Source organism: Ctenocephalides felis, unplaced genomic scaffold, assembly GCF_003426905.1.
Source record: "Ctenocephalides felis isolate EL2017-DRISC unplaced genomic scaffold, ASM342690v1 CF-g0.4_SCAFFOLD_01492, whole genome shotgun sequence".
NCBI lineage: Eukaryota > Metazoa > Arthropoda > Insecta > Siphonaptera > Pulicidae > Ctenocephalides > Ctenocephalides felis.
The window spans coordinates 54,847,188-54,868,343 of record NW_020537646.1 but is presented as its reverse complement, the minus strand read 5'-3'; the positions used below and the strand labels follow the sequence as shown (position 1 = coordinate 54,868,343).

General features: G+C 28.2%; 1 protein-coding gene across 1 annotated transcript in view; it reads left to right on the top strand.

Annotated features, from left to right (window-relative positions):
- Positions 1–12,636, top strand: part of LOC113371414 — a 292,058-nt gene extending 279,422 nt beyond the window's left edge. Inside the window, exon 17 of the mRNA XM_026612042.1 lies at positions 12,382–12,636. Coding sequence (XP_026467827.1) covers positions 12,382–12,456 — 75 coding nt within the window. The 3' untranslated portion in view covers positions 12,457–12,636. The remainder of the gene's footprint in view (positions 1–12,381) is intronic.
- Positions 12,637–21,156: the final 8,520 nt, after the last annotated feature.

Here is a 21,156-nt window from a genome sequence, read left to right as displayed (position 1 = left end):
ACTAATATTTATACCGTTCAGTTAAGAATAATCATTATTGTTTTTTGAATTACTATTTACACCAATATATGAGTGATGTTGAATGTAAAACTGTTACAAATAAAATGATTATTCTCAATTCTCACAGTTCACACTTTAATTATTCCTTTAACAAATATTAAAATATGTTCAATAAAATTGTATATTAAAAATTATACACTGCAATTTATAGAACAAATTTATTTCCAATAGCTCAATTTATTTTAATACATTTAAGGGATATACGATATTTAGCCATACCTGTAGATAGGGATGTATAAATGAATGATTTGTTGTTTATTCACGACTAAAACATTGATTTTCCAAATTTATCACACAAAAATTCATCGTGTGCCTTTGTGATTTATAGCATAAGATATACGTATTGGAAATTACAGTCCTTTAAACAGTATAACGAATACAGAAAGAATTAATATATAGTATCCGCGGTAAAGATACAATATAACCTTGGATTTTTTCTTTCAAAATAATTGCTTCAATAATGTTGTCCATAATTTTTATAGTGTCGTACTATATTTTACTTATTTTCAGCAATATTTAAATGACATTTTTCTTAATAATAATTCGATATATAAGGTATGTCAAATATATCGATATATATTATTATTATTATTACATTATTACTTAAGTTCATATTTTAAGTGAATTAATTGGTCAAATCCTGTTCATATGTGCACTATTCTATATATGGTCAATAAAATTGGTGCAGTAAATAAATGGAAAGGGAAAAGGGTGTAACCTGTAAACTAATTTACTGTACTCCAATTTGCGTGATATTTTAGAATCTCTTGAACCAAGTTAATTCTAGAAGAAATACGATTGATTGTAATTTTGGTGGAAATGGCACTCATAAAAGTATTTGATTTAAATGTAAAAAACAGACCCTTAACAGTACTCACTTTAAAGTTTATTTTAAGCACTATAAACGCCCATGGAATATATAAAATGTAGCACCTCGCCTCTAGACGGCTTCAAATACAAATATTAAATTTCGAACGAAATAAAAAACGACTTTGTTTTTTTCATATTTATAAATATCGTTCGTAGGACACATTTTAAAACACCGATTTATTGAGATTTTAATTGATATAATTTTGTTCATTACATGATTTTCGTTAAAATGAATATTTCTGGAGATATTTGCAAGAAACAATGAAAAACGCCAAAAAGAAACGAATTTTCAGTAGCCAGTAACTTGAAAAGTATTTGCTTTTTTGAAAAACATTATAAACATATATTTTACTGTTATAATTAGTCCTGTCGATATCCGACTCCGGGAAGTGGCAAAGTAGTCTGGATTATTTTCACTTTTGAACAACCTAATCGACGCAATTTGTTATCTGACAGAAACATTAAAAGACGTTGCTGCTAAATGCTCTAAACCATTACCGCTAGCAAAACCAGAAAATTGCCCTCAAATTATAAAACTATTAATTGAATATAAACGAAAGATCAAAAAATGGAAGAAATGGCAGCAAAGTAGAGCTCCAGCAGATAAATCCAAACTGAATCGAATAACTAAAAATATTCTTAATGAACAAAGGAATAATTCATTCCATAATTTCGTTACAAATTTAGATGTTACAGATCATTCACTCTGGAAAGCCACGAGACACCTCAAAAGACCAACCACACACATACCTTCTATATGAAAAAGCGACAATACAGGGGCGAGGAGCGATGAAGAAAAGGTTCATTTATTTGCAGAACACTTCAAGTCTGTCTTTACACCCAATTCATCACAATGCTGTTCGGCAGATGAAGAACAAATCAACACTTAATTGAACGACAGCCAAATAAAAGAAGGAAAAATCAACAAATTTAAAACCTCTGATATAATTGAAGTGATCCGTAAATCAAAATCGGATAAATCCCCAGGTATTGATGGCATCACCTTATCTATCCTAAAACGTCTTACTCCAAAGGGTTTCAGGTTTCTTACAATTATCTTCAATTCTATTTTGAGATTCAAAATATTTCTTTCCACCTGGAAAACGGCTAAATTAATATTTTATTAGTCCCAAAACCTGGGAAAGGCCCGCCTCTTCCTTCAAGCTACAGATTAATAAGTCTTCTATCAATATTGTCGAAAATATTCGAATAATTGCTCCTGAAAAGAATAAGGTCCTGCCTAGAAACATAGAAGCAATACTTCAACACCAATTTAGAATCAGAGAGAAACATTCAACCGTTAAACAAATACATCGCATTACAGACAAAATAATAGACGCGTTTCAACCAAATTCTTTCTGCTCAGCTGCTTTTCTAGACATTAGCCAAGCTTTTTATAAAGCCTTGCACCACGGTCTGATATTCAATATTAAGAAGGTTTTTCCACTGACACCTTCACTCTACTGAAATCATACCTGTGTAAGAGATTCTTTACTGTCAACATTAGGGACACGCATTCTTTGCATCATTTGACTGCTGCTGGTGTCCCGCAGGGAAGTGTCTTCGGACCATTTTTCTACTTAATTTTTACTGCAAATATTCCTCAAACTACTTCAACCACAATAGCCACTTACACAGATGACACAGCCATACTTGCAATACATCAAGACTCATCAAAAGCATCTGGAAACCTACAGACTCATTTGTCAAAAATCGAAGACTGGTTTTCACTATGGAGATTTGAAGTCAACAACACTAAATCTATTCACATTACCTTTACTCTCAGGAAATGTAGCTGTACTATAGTTAACTTGTATAATTCAACTTTTCAAAAATCTAATGTCGTCAAGTATTTGGGACTGCATTTAGACTTGAAACTTACTTGGAAATATCACATACAATGAAAAAGACAACAACTCGACGAGTCTCGTAGAAAACTTTGAATATAATAATAATAGAATAATAAAGTAATGTTAAAGCCAATATAGTCATACGGAATTCAACTATGGGGAACATTAAAGAAATCAAACATCACAATCATCCAAAGATTCCAAAATAAACTCCTGAAAGAAATAGTAAATGACCCCAAATATCATACATAAAGAAATATATTATATATAGGTCTATAGATCTATGTCGCATGTTAGCGATTTTGAATATTCGTGTCAGAGCGGACCTAAATATTATTATTTAGTCTATGCTTTTGTTGTAGCCAACTGCATGTTGACGCCATGTTTATTTGATTGATATATTTGTAAATATAGAAATAATGATTTTTGCTTCTCTAAATTTTGACGAGGAAACATCTAAATTGAAATAATGAGGTCTTGGCGTAAGATAAATATTTGTTATTATATATATATATATATATATATATATATATATATATATATATATATATATATATATATATATATATATATATAAAATTCTTCTGTAACAATGTAAGTTTCATTAATCCTCCTAAACTATTATTCGGATTTTCATGAATCTTCCTGAAGTTTGTTCGGGAAATTTTGTAGAATGTTTTGATTCATAGAAATATAGTTAGATTGTAGAAATAAATAGAAAAAAATACAAAAAACCGCTTATCATTGTTTGCCCTTGAAAATATTTGAAGCTTAGTTTGACATTAAAAACAATTGAAAACTGTCATTTGCCAAACATTTCTATTCACTTATAGGCTAAGGCAATATTAAAATATAATAAATTCATGATTATGAATAAGGAAAATGTAATATCTACATTATAAATGCCGAAAAGCAGCTGAAATGTGCCAAAAATTAAAATAATATAAGATGCAAATAATATAACATGCGTCTGACGCGCACGGCGAATCGTGTTCTCAACGTGCGCGTGATTTGCTTTTGCTTGCAATAATTTTGTTTGCGCACTTTGCGAACAGATTCGCCGTACGAACTCGTGCAAAGGAGACGAGCCATAAGTGATTGCGCTCAAAAATATTCAATTTGCGGTCGTTTTGCCTTACTATACTAAGTTACAATACAAAAAAGTTATTTAGAAGTTTCATTGTGTCAAAAATTCATATGTTTGTCATTGGGTACGGAATATTTACTCAATGGAGCGCCTTCGGTCTGAACTTTTTTTACTGTTTTCCATTTCGTTTGGAATTCTGTAACTAGGTTCATCTTACTCTTCAGAAGTGAAAACAATTTACACTCCTTTACCACTTCTCGGGTGGATGACATTTCTTTTCAGTGGTGTAATTTTACTTTTTTCCAAATTACGTTGGGTATCGATAAAAGAACTAATTATAAGAGAAAAATGTTTAATAATGTTTTTCAAAAAATCAAATACTTTTCAAGTTACTGGCTACTGAAAATTTGTTTCTTTTTTGCGTTTTTCATAATTTTTTGCTAATATAAGTAATGAACAAAATTATATCAATTGAAATCTTAATAAATCGCTATTTTATAGTGTTTTAGGAACATTATTAGGCTAGATATGAAAATGGGTTTTTATAGTGCTCAAAATAAGCTTTAAAATGAGTACTTCTGCGTGTAAAATGAGTAAACTATCATGCAAATAAAAGACGCATATAATGTTTTTTTCATTTAACTCAAATAGTTTTTCAGTGCCATTTCCACCAAATTTAAAAATAATCGTAATCCATGTAGAATTAACTTGGTTTAAGCGATCTTGATGGATTCTAGAAAATACCACAACTTTAGTACAAACGATTTTCAAAAAACTCATGATTTCATGAAAAATAAAAACATTAAAAAAATCCAATTTCTCATTATAATATCTCTGAAAGAATACGTATAAAAGTATATATATATATATGAAAATTCGAGGTATTTTTCTGACTAATTATTGTTGTTTATTATTTTTCCATTACACAAATATTGATAGAGGTATTAATTAAGGAGTGCGCGGCTGTCCAACCAGAGGTCTTTCGAGCCCTTTAACCCTTCGCCGTTTCACAATAAAAGAAGTTACGGTAAAATTTATGATAGAGAAAGTGGTAGCTTATTTAATAACCTTTAAAATAGTGTATTACAAGTTCTGATAAAATCAGAATTAAAAGAGTAATAATCCAGTTAATGCGGTGGATGGTGACGGAGTACAAATCGTTTTCACTTCTGAACTTAAGATAAAGATTAGCCTATTTCCAAAATATCAAGTAAATTGGAGCACATTAAAAAAATTCACAGAGCAATAATTTTGTTGATCGTAAGTTGAATAGAGCACATGTGAACAGGATTTGACAAATTAATTCACTTCAAATATAAACTTAAGCAATAATGTATATTGATTTATTGGAGAAAAAAATGTAATTTAGATATTAAAATTACTAGAAGCCAGTTAAAATATGGTACGAAATTATAAAAATTTTAGGCAACATTATTGAAGCAATTATTTTGGGTAGAAAAATAAAAGGGGTTATTGCACCTTTGCCGCGAATGTTATATATTAATTCTTTCTGAATTTGTTGTACTTTTTAAAAGATTTAAATTTTCAACACGTGTATCTTATGCTATGACCATAAATCACAAAGGCAGATGATTATTTTTAGTGTGATAAATTTGGAAAATCAATGTTTTATTCGTGAATAAACAAAAAATCATTCATTTATACATCCACATCTACAGGTATGACTAAAAATACTATATAAATGCAATAAAATAAATTGAGCTATTGGAAATAAATTTGTTCTATAAATCGCAGTGTATCGCCAGTGTATATACAATTTTATTGAACATTTTTTAATATTTGCTAATTGAATAATTAAAGTGTTAACTGTGGGAATTGAGAACAATCATTTTATTTGAAACAGTTCTACATTCAACATCACTCATATATTGGTATAAATAGTAATTCAAAAAACAGTAATTATTATTTTTAACTAAGCAGTAAATATTAGTATAAAATATTGAAAAATTGTAGACGTGGGTACAGAATCGAAACTTTATTGAAACATTTACCAAAAATCTGAAATAAATTTATATAAGTTATCTTTAAAATTTAAGAATTAAATATTCTTTCAAATTTTTATATTTAAATAACATCATTAAAATATAATTTTGTGAACTCACTATATTAACAAATATATATTTATATATATATATATATATATATATATATATATATACTAGGTGACCCAACAGACGTTGTCCTGTACCCAACTCTGCATTTTTTTAATATCCTGTACTAATATTCACCGTTCAGTTAAAATTAATAGTAATTGTTTTTCGAATTACTATTTACATCAATAAATGAGTGAATGTAGAACTGCTTCAAATAAAATGATGATTCTCAATTCCCACAGTTAACACTTTAATTATCCCTTTAACAAATATTAAAATATGTTCAATAAAATTATATAATAAAAATTAAACACTGCAATTTATAGTACAAATTTATTTCCAATAGCTCAATTCATTTTAATGTCAAGGGTTATACAATCTTTTAGTCATACCTGTAGGTGTGGATGTAAAAATGAATGATTTTTTATTTATTCACGATTAAAACATTGACTTTTCAAATGTATCACACAAAAAATCATCGCCTGCCTTTGTGATTTATAGCATAATTTACACGTGTTGAAAATTGAAGTTTTTTAAAGGGTATAACAAATTCAGAAAGAATTAATAAATAGCATTCCCGGTAAAGGTACAATATCACATTGGTTTCTTCTACCCAAAATAATGGCTTCAATAATGTTGCCTATAATTTTTATATATTTATACCATATTTTAACTGGCTTTTAGTAATTTTTATATCTAAATTACATTTTTCTCACTAATAAATTTATATACATTATTACTTAAGTTTACATTTGAAGTGAATTAATTTGTCAAATCCTGTTCACATGTGCTCTAATCAACCTACGATCAACAAAATTGCAGTAAATGGAGAGGAAAAAACCGTGTGTCGGAAATAGGCTAATCTTAATCTTAAATTCAGAAGTGAAAACAATTTGCACTCCGTCATCACCCACCGGATTAATTGAATTATAACTTCTTTAATTCTGATTTTATCAATACTTGCAATACACTATTTTAAAGGTAATTAAATGATAATATCCTCTACCACTTCTCGGGTGGATGACATTTTTTCAAATAACGTTGTGTATCGATAAAAGAACTAATTATAAGAGAAAAATGTTTAATAATGTTTTTCAAAAAAGCAAATACTTAATTATTAGGCTAGATATGAAAATGGGTTTTTATAGTGCTCAAAATAAGCTTTAAAATGAGTACTTCTGCGTGTAAAATGAGTAAACTATCATGCAAATAAAAGACGCATATAATGTTTTTTTCATTTAACTCAAATAGTTTTTCAGTGCCATTTCCACCAAATTTAAAAACAATCGTAATCCATGTAGAATTAACTTGGTTTAAGCGATCTTGATGGATTCTAGAAAATACCACAACTTTAGTACAAACGATTTTCAAAAAACTCATGATTTCATGAAAAATAAAAACATTAAAAAAACATCCAATTTCTCATTATAATATCTCTGAAAGAATACGTATAAAAGTATATATATATATGAAAATTCGAGGTATTTTTCTGACTAATTATTGTTGTCTGTCGGGTCAGCTAGTATATATATATATATATATATATATATATATATATATATTCAATAGATAAGTCCTGGATTTTTTCAATATATTGATTGTTTCTTTTCCGAACAGTAAATCCAATAATAGAAAACAATTTGTTTTTTGAAGATGTTTAATACGACGTTTCGGAACTAGGTACGTTCCATCATCAGGTTTATTCTGTCAAATACAATGTTTTTTAAAATATTGATTAACATTAATTAACGATGGTCAATACAGATTAATTAGAAAAAAAAATGTATAAAGGAATGGATTATGTACCGGGGTAAAGAGTAATAAGACTTAACTAAAAAAGGTTTTATATAAAATTGAGAAGCAAAAATTATTTAACTGTAATAATTTATATATCCATATCACTAATATTTTTTTGTTAAAAACACTCGATTTTTTTTGGAAGATATTTGTAGATGTTACGACTACACAAGACTTAAACACACTGATATGGATTTCTGTCTGCCAGATGTAAAGGACAATGCACGGAATTCTTGGCAAAAATGATTTTTTATGGCTCTTGTTTGGTAATTTACGAAAAAAGAGGAAATATTGCTTTAGTAAATGTTGAGAAATATTATGTATATATATATATATATATATACATGCACATGTATATGCACACCTACATACTCATACATACATATGCACATATCTATATATTAATGTATCCACAATTATATACATGAACATATATGCAAGTGTATGTGTATAGTGTACACACAAAAACATACATATAAGCACATATATGGATGTACATATATTATAACATATATACATGTATATATATACATATTCAAAAATTATTAGGATTAATTATTTTTAATCAGGTTTAAAAAATTTAAATATGAGTCATGAATGATATTGTGATCTCATCTTTTATTAACACTATTTGACGAATTCAAAAAGATTAAACTGCTTTCAGAAAAAAGTCTTTTAAAAGTACAATCCTCTCTATATAAAATATTGGGTTCAAAGGTGAAATTATGTGAGTTTTCGATGGAATGCTGGACAAGAGTACTTTGGAAATTTCGGCTTTTATGATGAGTGACGCTTAATTCGTGTTGTCTCATTCTCTTATGAATGTACTGTGATGTTTGGCCAATGTATTGTTTTTGACAATTTTTGCAAGGGATGGAATAAACTATGTTAGTATTGAATTTAGGAGGGGTGGTGGATTTAATTTTTGAAAACATTTCTTTTCTATTTTATTGACATATTTCATTTTTATTGACATAAAAAATAAAAAAACACGAATAGATCAGATAATAAATACACTCCGAGAAACAATAGATGAAAATACTTTTAATAAATTTTTAGAATTCGAAAATAAAAAATACGATAAACACTTTCATATTATTAAAAATAAACAAATACAGAAATTGAAAAATCTTATACAAATTCGAGATAAAAATTATCCATTTCATGTTTCTAAATTTTCGATAGACAAATGGCTAATAAATAAAACCAATATAGTCATTCCAGAAAATATCCAATACATTTTAGCACTCGGTCCAAAATTCAATTACGCACCTAGTAAATACAGAAATAATGACTTCATAAAAAATTTAAGTAACATAGAATACAATATCAGGAACATTGAGACTGACAAGCAAAATCGAATCAGGTCAAAACTATGTGAAAAACTAGTTAAACATTTAAAAAAAGTTGATAATAGTTTCCAACATATTCATCTTAAAAGACTACACAAAGATATAGCGGAGACCAAATTATTCATTAAATCTAATAATATAATTGTTTGTCCAGCAGATAAAGGCAATATGACGGTAATTCTTGACAAAGAATTTTATACTAACACTACATTACGAATGCTAAAAGATGATACTACTTACAAAATCATTACAAATGATCCAACACAACAGTTTTCTAGACAATCAATTAAATTAATTAATGAATTAAAAAATAAAAAATTCATTTCTGACAAATTTGCCTATAATTTAAAAGTACAACATCCTATTTCCCCAAAAATGTATTGTCTCCCCAAAGTCCACAAACCTGAATGCTCCTTTAGACCCATTGTATCCTACGTTGGCTCCCCATTCTATAATATCGCTAAACACATTGCTAATATTTTAAAAAATGTCACAATTTCCTCTCCTCACTATGTAAAGAACTCTTACCAATTTGTGGATCTAATCAAAGACCGAAACATTACGGACGATCAAATTTTTCTAAGCCTTGATGTAATTAACCTTTTCACATGTGTTCCCCATGATTTAATACTTGATTCAATTGAAAAACGCTGGCCCACTATTTGTAACTACACCGACTTTCCCATAACTACTTTCAAACACATCATTAACACTGTCCTGAATTGCTCTTATTTTAATTGTTTCAATAATTTTTATCTACAAATCAAAGGTACTGCTATGGGTTGCCCATTATCCCCTGGCATTATAGACCTAGTTTTACAAACCCTTGAAATTGCCGTTTTCTCCACATTAAATTTCCAAATAAATTTTTATGTTAGATATGTAGATGACACTTTTTTTATAATAGACAAAGAACAATCAGATATGATAATCGATACCTTTAACAATTACAATAAGAGCATTCAGTTCACACATGAAACACAAATCGACAACAAATTAAACTTTTTAGACGTGACTGTACACAAAATTGACAACATTATTTGCACAAATTGGTACAGAAAAACTACATGGTCAGGGAGATACCTTCATTACGCGTCATATTGTCCCAAAAATTATAAAGTCAATACAATCATTTCTTTGATAGACCACGCAATCATGTTGTCTCACTCTTCTTTTCATTCCCAAAACACAACATTAGTAACTAAAACTTTATTAGAAAACGGATATCCCCTCACCCTCATCAATTCCATTACCAATAAAAGACTTTCCTATCATAAAAGTAACAATTGTCAATCCATCTCCAAGTTATTCCAAGACAACAATATTAAACCAACTTTTCACAGCATGCCTTACATTGAAGGCTTATTTGATTATTTTGCCAAATTACTCAAAGAAGAAAATATTTTCATTTCAGGAACAGCTCTATATTCTTTTAAAGAAATGTTTTCAAAAATTAAATCCACCACCCCTCCTAAATTCAATACTAACATAGTTTATTCCATCCCTTGCAAAAATTGTCAAAAACAATCCATTGGCCAAACATCACAGTACATTCATAAGAGAATGAGACAACACGAATTAAGCGTCACTCATCATAAAAGCCGAAATTTCCAAAGTACTCTTGTCCAGCATTCCATCGAAAACTCACATAATTTCACCTTTGAACCCAATATTTTATATAGAGAGGATTGTACTTTTAAAAGACTTTTTTCTGAAAGCAGTTTAATCTTTTTGAATTCGTCAAATAGTGTTAATAAAAGATCAGATCACAATATCATTCATGACTCATATTTAAATTTTTTAAACCTGATTAAAAATAATTAATCCTAATAATTTTTGAATATGTATATATATACATGTATATATGTTATAATATATGTACATCCATATATGTGCTTATATGTATGTTTTTGTGTGTACACTATACACATACACTTGCATATATGTTCATGTATATAATTGTGGATACATTAATTTATAGATATGTGCATATGTATGTATGAGTATGTAGGTGTGCATATACATGTGCATGTATATATATATACATAATATTTCTCAACATTTACTAAAGCAATATTTCCTCTTTTTTCGTAAATTACCAAACAAGAGCCATAAAAAATCATTTTTGCCAAGAATTCCGTGCATTGTCCTTTACATCTGGCAGACAGAAATCCATATCAGTGTGTTTAAGTCTTGTGTAGTCGTAACATCTACAAATATCTTCCAAAAAAATCGAGTGTTTTTAACAAAAAAATATTAGTGATATGGATATATAAATTATTACAGTTAAATAATTTTTGCTTCTCAATTTTATATAAAACCTTTTTTAGTTAAGTCTTATTACTCTTTACCCCGGTACATAATCCATTCCTTTATAAAAAATTTTTTTCTAATTAATCTGTATTGACCATCGTTAATTAATGTTAATCAATATTTTAAAAAACATTGTATTTGACAGAATAAACCTGATGATGGAACGTACCTAGTTCCGAAACGTCGTATTAAACATCTTCAAAAAACAAATTTTTTTCTATTATTGGATTTACTGTTCGGAAAAGAAACAATCAATATATATATATATATATATATATATATATATATATATATATATATATATATATATATATACGTGTAATTCCATTTCAGTTAGTTGAAGGGAAAGTGCGAATCTGTGTGATTATACGGTTCTAAACTGGCATCCATTCTGATTATATAATAGAAAGAAAACTAAAATATGTTTCTCAAAATATACATAAATATAAATATTCATATATGTAGTTTTGTTTCGCATATTTATCTCATATATTTATATATATATATATATATATATATATATATATATATATGTTATATTTTTGCAGCCCAACCGTCGAATTAAAAAAAGATTAAATAATAAAATTATTTATTCCATTAAACGTTTCGATACTTGATGTGTGTCATCATTCAGTAATCAAACCACGAAAAACAGGAAACATTAATTATGATGTAAAATTGATTGAACACTAAATTTGTGTAAAATACTATTATATTAACAAACGAGAAATAGGAGGAGCACATATTGCCGGTAACGGTAGCATTGCATTGTCGGCACTGTTTGACAAACTATCATCATATATATATATATATATATATATATATATATATATATATATATATATACATATATATATATATAGATATAGATGTGTGTGTGTATAATGTTATGTACATATTATTCATTTTATATTATTGATTATTTATTTATTTTTAAGATTATGGCTGGTTCGAAGGATAACGCTTTAGTATTATGGAAAATTCCAGAAGGCATTCTAAAGGAGATGAAATAGGAATAGGAGAGAGATTTTAATTTAATTTAAAAAAAAAACGATGGATATTACTATCTGAAAATTTTGTACTTTCTGTTTTAATAATGTAGTGCAATGAGAAAAAAAAATATTTGATGTAATTATGAAAATATATAACTTACTAACTAACATCGATAAGTGATGAAAATTTTACATTGATTTATCGTTAAATTTGAATAAAATTAATTTTATTGTTTGAACTATTAAATAATAAATACAGTGGCTGTTTATAGCAAAATAAAAATAAAGAAAACATACTGAAATATTTGTAACATTTTTTAAACACTATTCACAAATATGTTAGAACATGTGTAATAATTTAATATTATCTAGCTTTAATAAGTAGTTTAATAAAAAACTACAGTACCTGCTTAAGTTTATAATGTAAGCAAATTAAAAAAAGAATGAAATATATTACATAGAGACAACTTTTGTAGTATTTTATTATTAATAATTTCTGTATTTCAGAGGGTATTCTAGTGTAACAACTCAAAAACATAGTTTTTTCTTTTTCATTCATATTTTCAAAGTTCAGCTATTTAAAGTTTCTTCCCGCTTGCAAACCTTTAAACGCGTGTTTCTCAAAATTGTCTTTTGTAATACGATGCCTACGATTTCTTGAATTCTACTGAACCGATTTACTTGACATGTTTGGAAAATCTTCTTTATAGACATCTCTCAGGCACATTCTAGCCTCATCTCCGAACTATTACTATTTTTAAAAAAATCAAGAAACTCAAAATGTGGTAACAAATTGATCCTTTTTCCAAACCGTTGCCATTTAAATTTTTTGAAGTAGAACTTCTTTAGGCGCGACATGGGTGTAAATCCGTACAGATGCAACGGAAATTTTTACAATGCAAGGTCAAATGAGGGTCACTCGCTCTCGATGATATGATTATGACAAGTAGTTTAATTTTAAAAATTCATCAAGGTTTGAGAAAATTAGTAGTTTTTTGAGGTTTATTAAAATTAAAATTAGACGATATATTAATGATAGAGTACTTGGTCTTAATGAACATACTAAACCATTAAATCCATATGGAAACTGGTTCAATTATAAAAATTATTGAATTGTGAAAATTTGCTATTTGTTCGTTTTCGATTATGTGTAATAAATCCACTTGGAATATCTACGGAAGTCAGAGAAACCATTGCAGCAAAGTTATAAAAGATACTTTGAGGTAAAAGAGCATTTTTTAGGAAAACTTTTAAGGTCTGTAGCCATGCTTGTGAGAAGTTTACGAAGGACCTTTGATAGAATATTGTGGTAATCCTCAGTATAAGGTTGTATATTGTTCAGATTTCACATTCAATATTCATAAAGAGGCTGATTCATTACATCACCAAGTTTTAATGAATAGGCTTAATAAGCAGTGATGCCAGTGTGATATGAAGGATGATTTGCCTGATCAAGGTAAACGTACACTATTCCGGGATAGTGCATTATTACGGGAGTTTTTCATTTTGATTGCAAAATAAGAAAACGGTCAATAAATAATAATTTTATTCAATAGCACATCAATTATAATTTGAATCCTAATAAAACAGTACGATTTTCGAATTTGAATATTAGTTTTTATAGCCGTAAAAAGCTTGTGAAAGCATCGGTCGTAACCCGAACGCCATTTCGTACTAGCTTGTTAGCGAGTTAGGTTATGTGACGGTTCCATTACTTAAGGTTTTTATTCGATTCCGAAAGCTTAATCGATTCAAATTTGTGAAATTTTTGATCAGTAATAATAAGAGATTAGTTTTATAGTTAAATCGAGCATATATTTGTCAAGAAATTGTCAATTTTATGACTCCCGCAATTAGGTTCACACAACTGAACCAATGAACGTAATTCCGTGAGTATCCCGCAATTACGAGAAGTAGACTTGAAATAGTTTTATCTTTTATTTTCAACTGTTCTTAAATTCGGCGGTCTTTCTGGTGTTATTAATTTTGTTTGATTAATTGACTACAGAAAACTGTAACGTAATTACGGTATATGTTTTTTTTAATTTTTAACCCTAATAATTGAGTTTGAAATGACTACTTTTTCGTAAGAAAGTACACGATTTTTTTCACTTATTTGCATTGTTCCAATATACCTAGAATATTGTAGTAATGAGAGAATCATTTATTTCTACCTTTTCATCTATGATCAATTATTTTTATTATATAAATTGAATAAAAATACAGGTATACCCCGTATAGCGCACGGTACTTATAGGGCGCGGATTCACTAGGGCGATGGTATGTATGTATGTATGCAGAGATCTAGGGATATTCCTATAAACACGATAGTTTTAATCCGATTAAGCTTTTGGAATATAGCCATTATATAACCTGCATATTATTAAAACGAACATACATCGCAAGTTATTAAATTGATATGAATTGCAATTACTCGAAAATAAGTTGCCGAGGCTACTCTTCAATGCAGTAACTTTTTAATAGTCTAATACAGTTTATTAAATATTATTAAAATTATATTCAATATCGGTAAATTTATTTGGGTATGATTTTAAATCGGTCTTTCACTTTTTCAAAGAACGATGGCTCCAATTAAATATTCACCCAAAACCCTGAAAAAGGCTTTAAAAGAAATTTGCCATATTATATTAAATGTATTTTAAAGCTTTTAAAACATACAAAATTCCCAAACAAACCTAATTTAAGCTAGTAGTTATTGTTAACTTGAAAGTCTTTAAAGATTATTTTAAAGTCTTTAAAGATTTACGTTTGTTGGCAGAATTGTAACTTTTATTTCAAGTTTAATTTTTTTTATTTTGAGTTTAAATTTTATATTTATTTTAAGTTTATATTTTTGTTTAATTGCCATTAAAAATTATTCCTTTATTGTTCGATTCATTTGATTTACCAAAATGATTATTATATTCTATTACTATAATAATACCAGCTTTTATTTTATTTTTATTTTAGAAGTTTTTCAACTTCTTATAATTTTATGACTTTTATAAAACTAAATAAATGTTTAAAATCATATCAAAGTATTATTTTTTAATTAACCGTACTTTTTATAACCCTACAACTATATTGATCAAGGGAATACGATCAAAAATGTATGCTTCGAGCGCTATCACGGAATAACGTACAACGACTCCCGGCATTATCTTCACGAGCCGATTTTTATCTTAGGAATTAGGGACAAACGCGTGGTTCAGCAAAATGCCGATTATTTCTATAAATGACGTTCTACGACAAAAAATCTTGTTTTATAATAATCTTCAAGGTCTAATTAATAAAATATAACAGATTTAGTTCGTCCACTTTCCTATTTTTTCTAAAATTTGCCTTTAAAGTCAAACGTTCTTTAACATCCCGTAATATGGTACGTTTACATTATACACTGGCAGTATATAATGAATTTCCTGTTCGGACAGAAGCAGAACTGCAAGATGAGCACCTATTGACACATGTGACAGTAGCAGAGATATTAAAATATGATGTTACCCAATGGATAAAAATGGACAAATCAATTACATATACTGCTAAATATACATATACTGTCATGCCCATGACAGATTTATTTGCAATTCTCCATAAGTTGAAATATATTCCACATATTTCCAAAATGTACATACATATAATATACTGTCATGCTCATGACAGATTTATTCGCAATTTTCCGTAAGTTGAAATATATTTCACATATTTCCAAAATGTCAACTAACATTTTTTATTACATAAAATAAACCTGTAAACCTATAATAATTCAAAATTTGTTGTTTTCAGTGCTTTAGAAGTGAAAGTTGGGTGAACCCAATGCGAATAATTAGTTTAAATTCTATAAATATTAATAATACTATATATAGATAATAAAATAATAAGTTTTAGGATAATAATCACCAAAAATTTAGTTAAGTTAGTTTAATTTTGTTATTTTCTAGTAATATAAATAAAATTCTTTTTAATAAATATATTATTTATGGAGTTACAGTTTTAGCTCATTCAATATTTATAACTATATGGATTATTTATATTTAATACAAATAAGCACGGAAAGTATGCAGCAATTGTTACACTATATACCGCCATTTTGACCCATTGCGATACCATTCCATCCCCATAACATACCCGTATTGAACCCAATTGGGTCAAACCAGGGCTCTGACATACGTGTCGTCATGGGTTTACCTATGTTCATATATGGTACCAGTGGGTTGACCATAGGTTAACCCTACAGCCCATTGTGACGACCATAGGTTGACCCTATGTCATCCATGTGCTGTGTGGGTACTTTTAATCCCTCATAAATTAATTTATTTTTTATTGATTAAGTCCATTATTTACACATGTCGGGAAGCTCATGTAACTTGCCTCAAGGCAAAATACCAATAACAACTAGTTTGGATTTCAATTGTATTTTACTTGATCTTTTATTGTATAACATAATGAATTTCTTATCGTTTTCTTAATTTTGCAATCACAATAAATAGAAAAATGTATGTTATCTTATGAAATAAAGTTGTTATAAGAATAATGTGTTTACATTTAGATCTTGTCAAACTTTGTAATAGAATCTTCTTATAATCTTATATATGAAAATAGAGCTACGAGACAGAACCTTCTTTACTGACTATATAACGGGTGGTCCATCTAGTGGTCCTAGTGATCTAGTGATATTTCTGTAAAGAAAACATATAAAGTATTCAATTGATCTTATGACTCACAAAATTACAGTATCGGCAATCTATATTGTCCGCCAAGGCACATAATTACTGAAAATCAGTTTACAACTTTTTGCCAGCCTTGGTAATTTGTTCATTGCGGGAGGTAATTATAACGCAAAGCACACATTTTGAGGACCTAGAATATATTTGAACAAAATTCCAGACCTCCTCGACTTTGTCGTAACCAAAAATATTAAAAACGAGGTGTTGAAATAAATTCAAGCTTAGATTTCAATTCTGATCAATCACCAGTAATTTTTAAATACTCCAAATACACTCCAACCAAAGTTATGAGTTCGCTTACAAACAAATTTACCGATTGGCATCTTTTCCAAGAATACATCGAAAACAACATCAACTGTAATATTCCACTAAATAGTGAGAATTTAAACATAATACAACGAGCACAAAACAAATTCCTGCGGCAAATATTAAACGCTCCTCACTACACGCCAACATGGATTCTCCACAAAGACACGGGTATACCTACAATTCAAGAACATATATCAATGTTTGCCTGTAATTATAAGAATAGAATTGACGCACATCCAAACCAACTAGCATGCAACTTATACCAGGAAGGCCAGCCGACCAGGCTCAAAAGGAAAATACCTCGAGATTTATTATAGTTTATTTTTATATTTATATTTTTTTTCTCTATATTTGTCTTTAGTTTTTTCTTTTTTATATATTAACTATAGTAGATACACCACTGGGCGTATGTGCTAATTTGTAAACAACCAATTGTAAACACTTGTCAGCATTCTCTGCTAAATATAATTATTTTTATAGATTGCAGAATAAAAATAAAATAAAAAAAAAAAAAAAGTGAGAATTATTTGAACATCGGTATCAACAACTTTATAAATACACTAATTACATCAGCTAAAATAGCGACTCTTATTCTAAATCAAATTAAGGAAATTAAGAAGAATTTGGCAAATAACTATCTATAGATCAACTGAAGATAAAAGAAACTTTAACAGTGCGTGCAGAGATCTGAAAAAAATAATAACAAATTATGAAAATGATAATTTTGAAAATTACTTACATATAATCTTTTAGCAAGTAATGAAACAAATTATTTTCTTTGGAAAGCGAGCAAAAAATAAAAAGATCAATTGATCTATTCCTCCATTAAGAAATACAGACGGTTTGTGGGCAAAAAGTCTAGAAGAAAAAACTGATGCATTCGCCGAACACCTGCGCCTCACATTTCAGTCATTTTCACGGAAATGAAATACTAATGATGAGCCATTCATTTACGATTTTATTCAAGAATCGCCGTCGCTAGTGACTCATAATGTTAATCGTTTTAATTCGACTGAAGTAACTCAATGTAACGTCAAATCGCCTAACATAGAGAACTATTTATGCTTATTTATCTATGTGCATATACTCGATCTGTTTACTTGGACGATGATGAATGGTTCGGTAATAATATCAGACAAATTAAATTGAATCAAATTAAATATCAAGCTCGGTGTCCCTCAAGGTTCAATACTTGGTGCCTTATTATTTCTTATATATATAATTTTTTTTTTAATTTCAATAATTATTACAACTGCTAATTTATTAACATCAAGTAATATTGATAAATAGTAATATAAATTTAAATAAATAAAAGAGCAAAGGATAGAATTTACATGAAAATAATATCCGTAATATGATTTAATGTAAAATATAAGCAAATAATAATAAAAATAAAATTAATAAATAATATAAATAAAATTTCTGAATAATAAAATAATACAAGAAAAATAATAAAATATAACAAAATAACAATAATAGAAATAGTAAGATAATAATAATAATAATAATAATAATAATAATAATAATAATAATAAAACTAATAATAGTAATAACAATAATAATAGTAATAACAATAATAATAACAATAATAATAATAATAATAATAATAATAATTTACAAATTTATAAGATCATTTGGAATTTTTCGTTTTAGCCTTGTTGGGCGCGCTTCTGGGTATACTTTGTGTGCAAAGTAATTTGGGTGCTCGTCTATTCTTTTTTTGTAATTTTTTGTTTTTTGTTGAATTTCTTCATTTACTGTCATTATGTTGCTGTCCTGGTGCGTTCAGTGCCTGCCTTATGATCTCGTTCTGCACTCGCTGAATAATCTGTAGATTGGTTTTTTTGGCGGTGCCCCATAGTTGAATCCCATAAGACCACACTGGTTTAAAAATACATTTATAAATAATTAGCTTGTTATTCGTCGACAGTTCGGAATGCTTATTCAGTAGCCAGTAATGTTTTTTGAATAGTTCATCAATCTGCTGTTTTTTCTTGTTAATGTGAACTCTCCAGTTCAATTTTGTGTCTAGGTGTATTCCGAGATATTTTACGCTATCTTTTACTGGGATTTCGTGTCCATTTAACTTAATTGTAGGGCTTATACCAGTACGCGGCGTGAAAGTGATATGCGTTGATTTTGAGCCGTTTGTCATAATTCTCCATAAAGAAAGCCATTTTGTAGCAATATCTAGATGTTCTTGTAATAGTTGCGAAGCTATTGTGGGATCTTTATTGGAGGCAATGATACCTGTATCGTCAGCAAATGTCGACACGCTTGTTCTGGAGTATAAAGGAAAATCCGCTGTGTATATAAGAAATAGAGTTGGAGAAAGGAAATATATATAAATGATCTCCCAAATTTTTCTGATATTTGTTTTGATTTTTCAGATTAAATTCAGTAATGGCTTCAATTTCCAATTGGTTCAAATCCAATTATCTTTTACCCAATAATGATAAGACTTAACTAATGATAATGTCATTTCGTACTGTTAATAAAATATAAATAACGAAATAAACTCGCTGATCAAAAGTTCTTAGGCATACAATTGCATAAAAACTTAAACTGAGACTTATGCTTTTTTATCTACGACTGGGACTATCATATTGATTTTATACTAACACCTAATTTAACGAAAACGTATTTTATGTTGAGAGTCCTTAAATTTATTACTCTAATTTTTACTCGCATCTTGCGTATGGAATCCAGTTTTGGGGATTCTCTCCATCTCTTAACCGCATTTTCAAACTTCAAAACAAGAATACAATATCACCTAGGATTTTTTTACCCAAAATAATTGTTTCCATAATGCTGCCCATAATTTTTATAATCTAGTACTATTATATTAATTGTTTTCAGCAATAATAAAATTTAAATTACATTTTCCTTAATAGTAATTGGATATACATTATTACTTAAGTAAATATTTTAAGTGAATTAATTGGTCAAATCCTGTTCATATGTGCATTATTCTATCTACGATCCATGAAATTAGTGCAGTAAATAAATGGGGAGGAAAAAGGGTGTAACCTGTGAACTTCTTTACTGTGCTCCAATTTGCGTGATATTTTGGAACTTCTTGAACCATGTTAATTCTAGATAAAATACAATTAATTGTAATTTAAGTGGAAATGACACTCATAAACTCTTCGATTTAAATGAAAAAAAAACAGACCCTGACAGTACGCATTTTAAAGCTTATTTTAAGCATTATAAGACCCCATGGAATATATAAAATGTAACACTTTGTCCCTAGACGGCTTCGAATAAAACAACTAATAAGTTTAGATCGAAATAAAAAATTGACTTTGCTTTTTCATATCTATCAATATTGTTCCTTGGAGATATTTGCAAAAAACGATGAAAAACGCCAAAAAGAAACGAATTTTCAGTAGCCAGTAATTTGAAAAGTATTTGCCATTTTGAAAAACATAAAACATTTTTCTCTTATGATTAGTTCTTTTATCGGCATCCGACGTTAATTTGAAAAAAATAAAATTACACCACTGAGAAGGGACGTCATCCACCTGGGAAGTGGCAAAGGAGTCTTATTTTCACTTTTGAACTTGAAAGTAAGATGAACCTAATTCCAAAAATTTCATACAAATTGGAGCACAGTAATAAATTCAGACTCAAAACGCTCCACTGATTTGAGTAAATATTCCGTGTAAACTTCTAAATAAGTTTT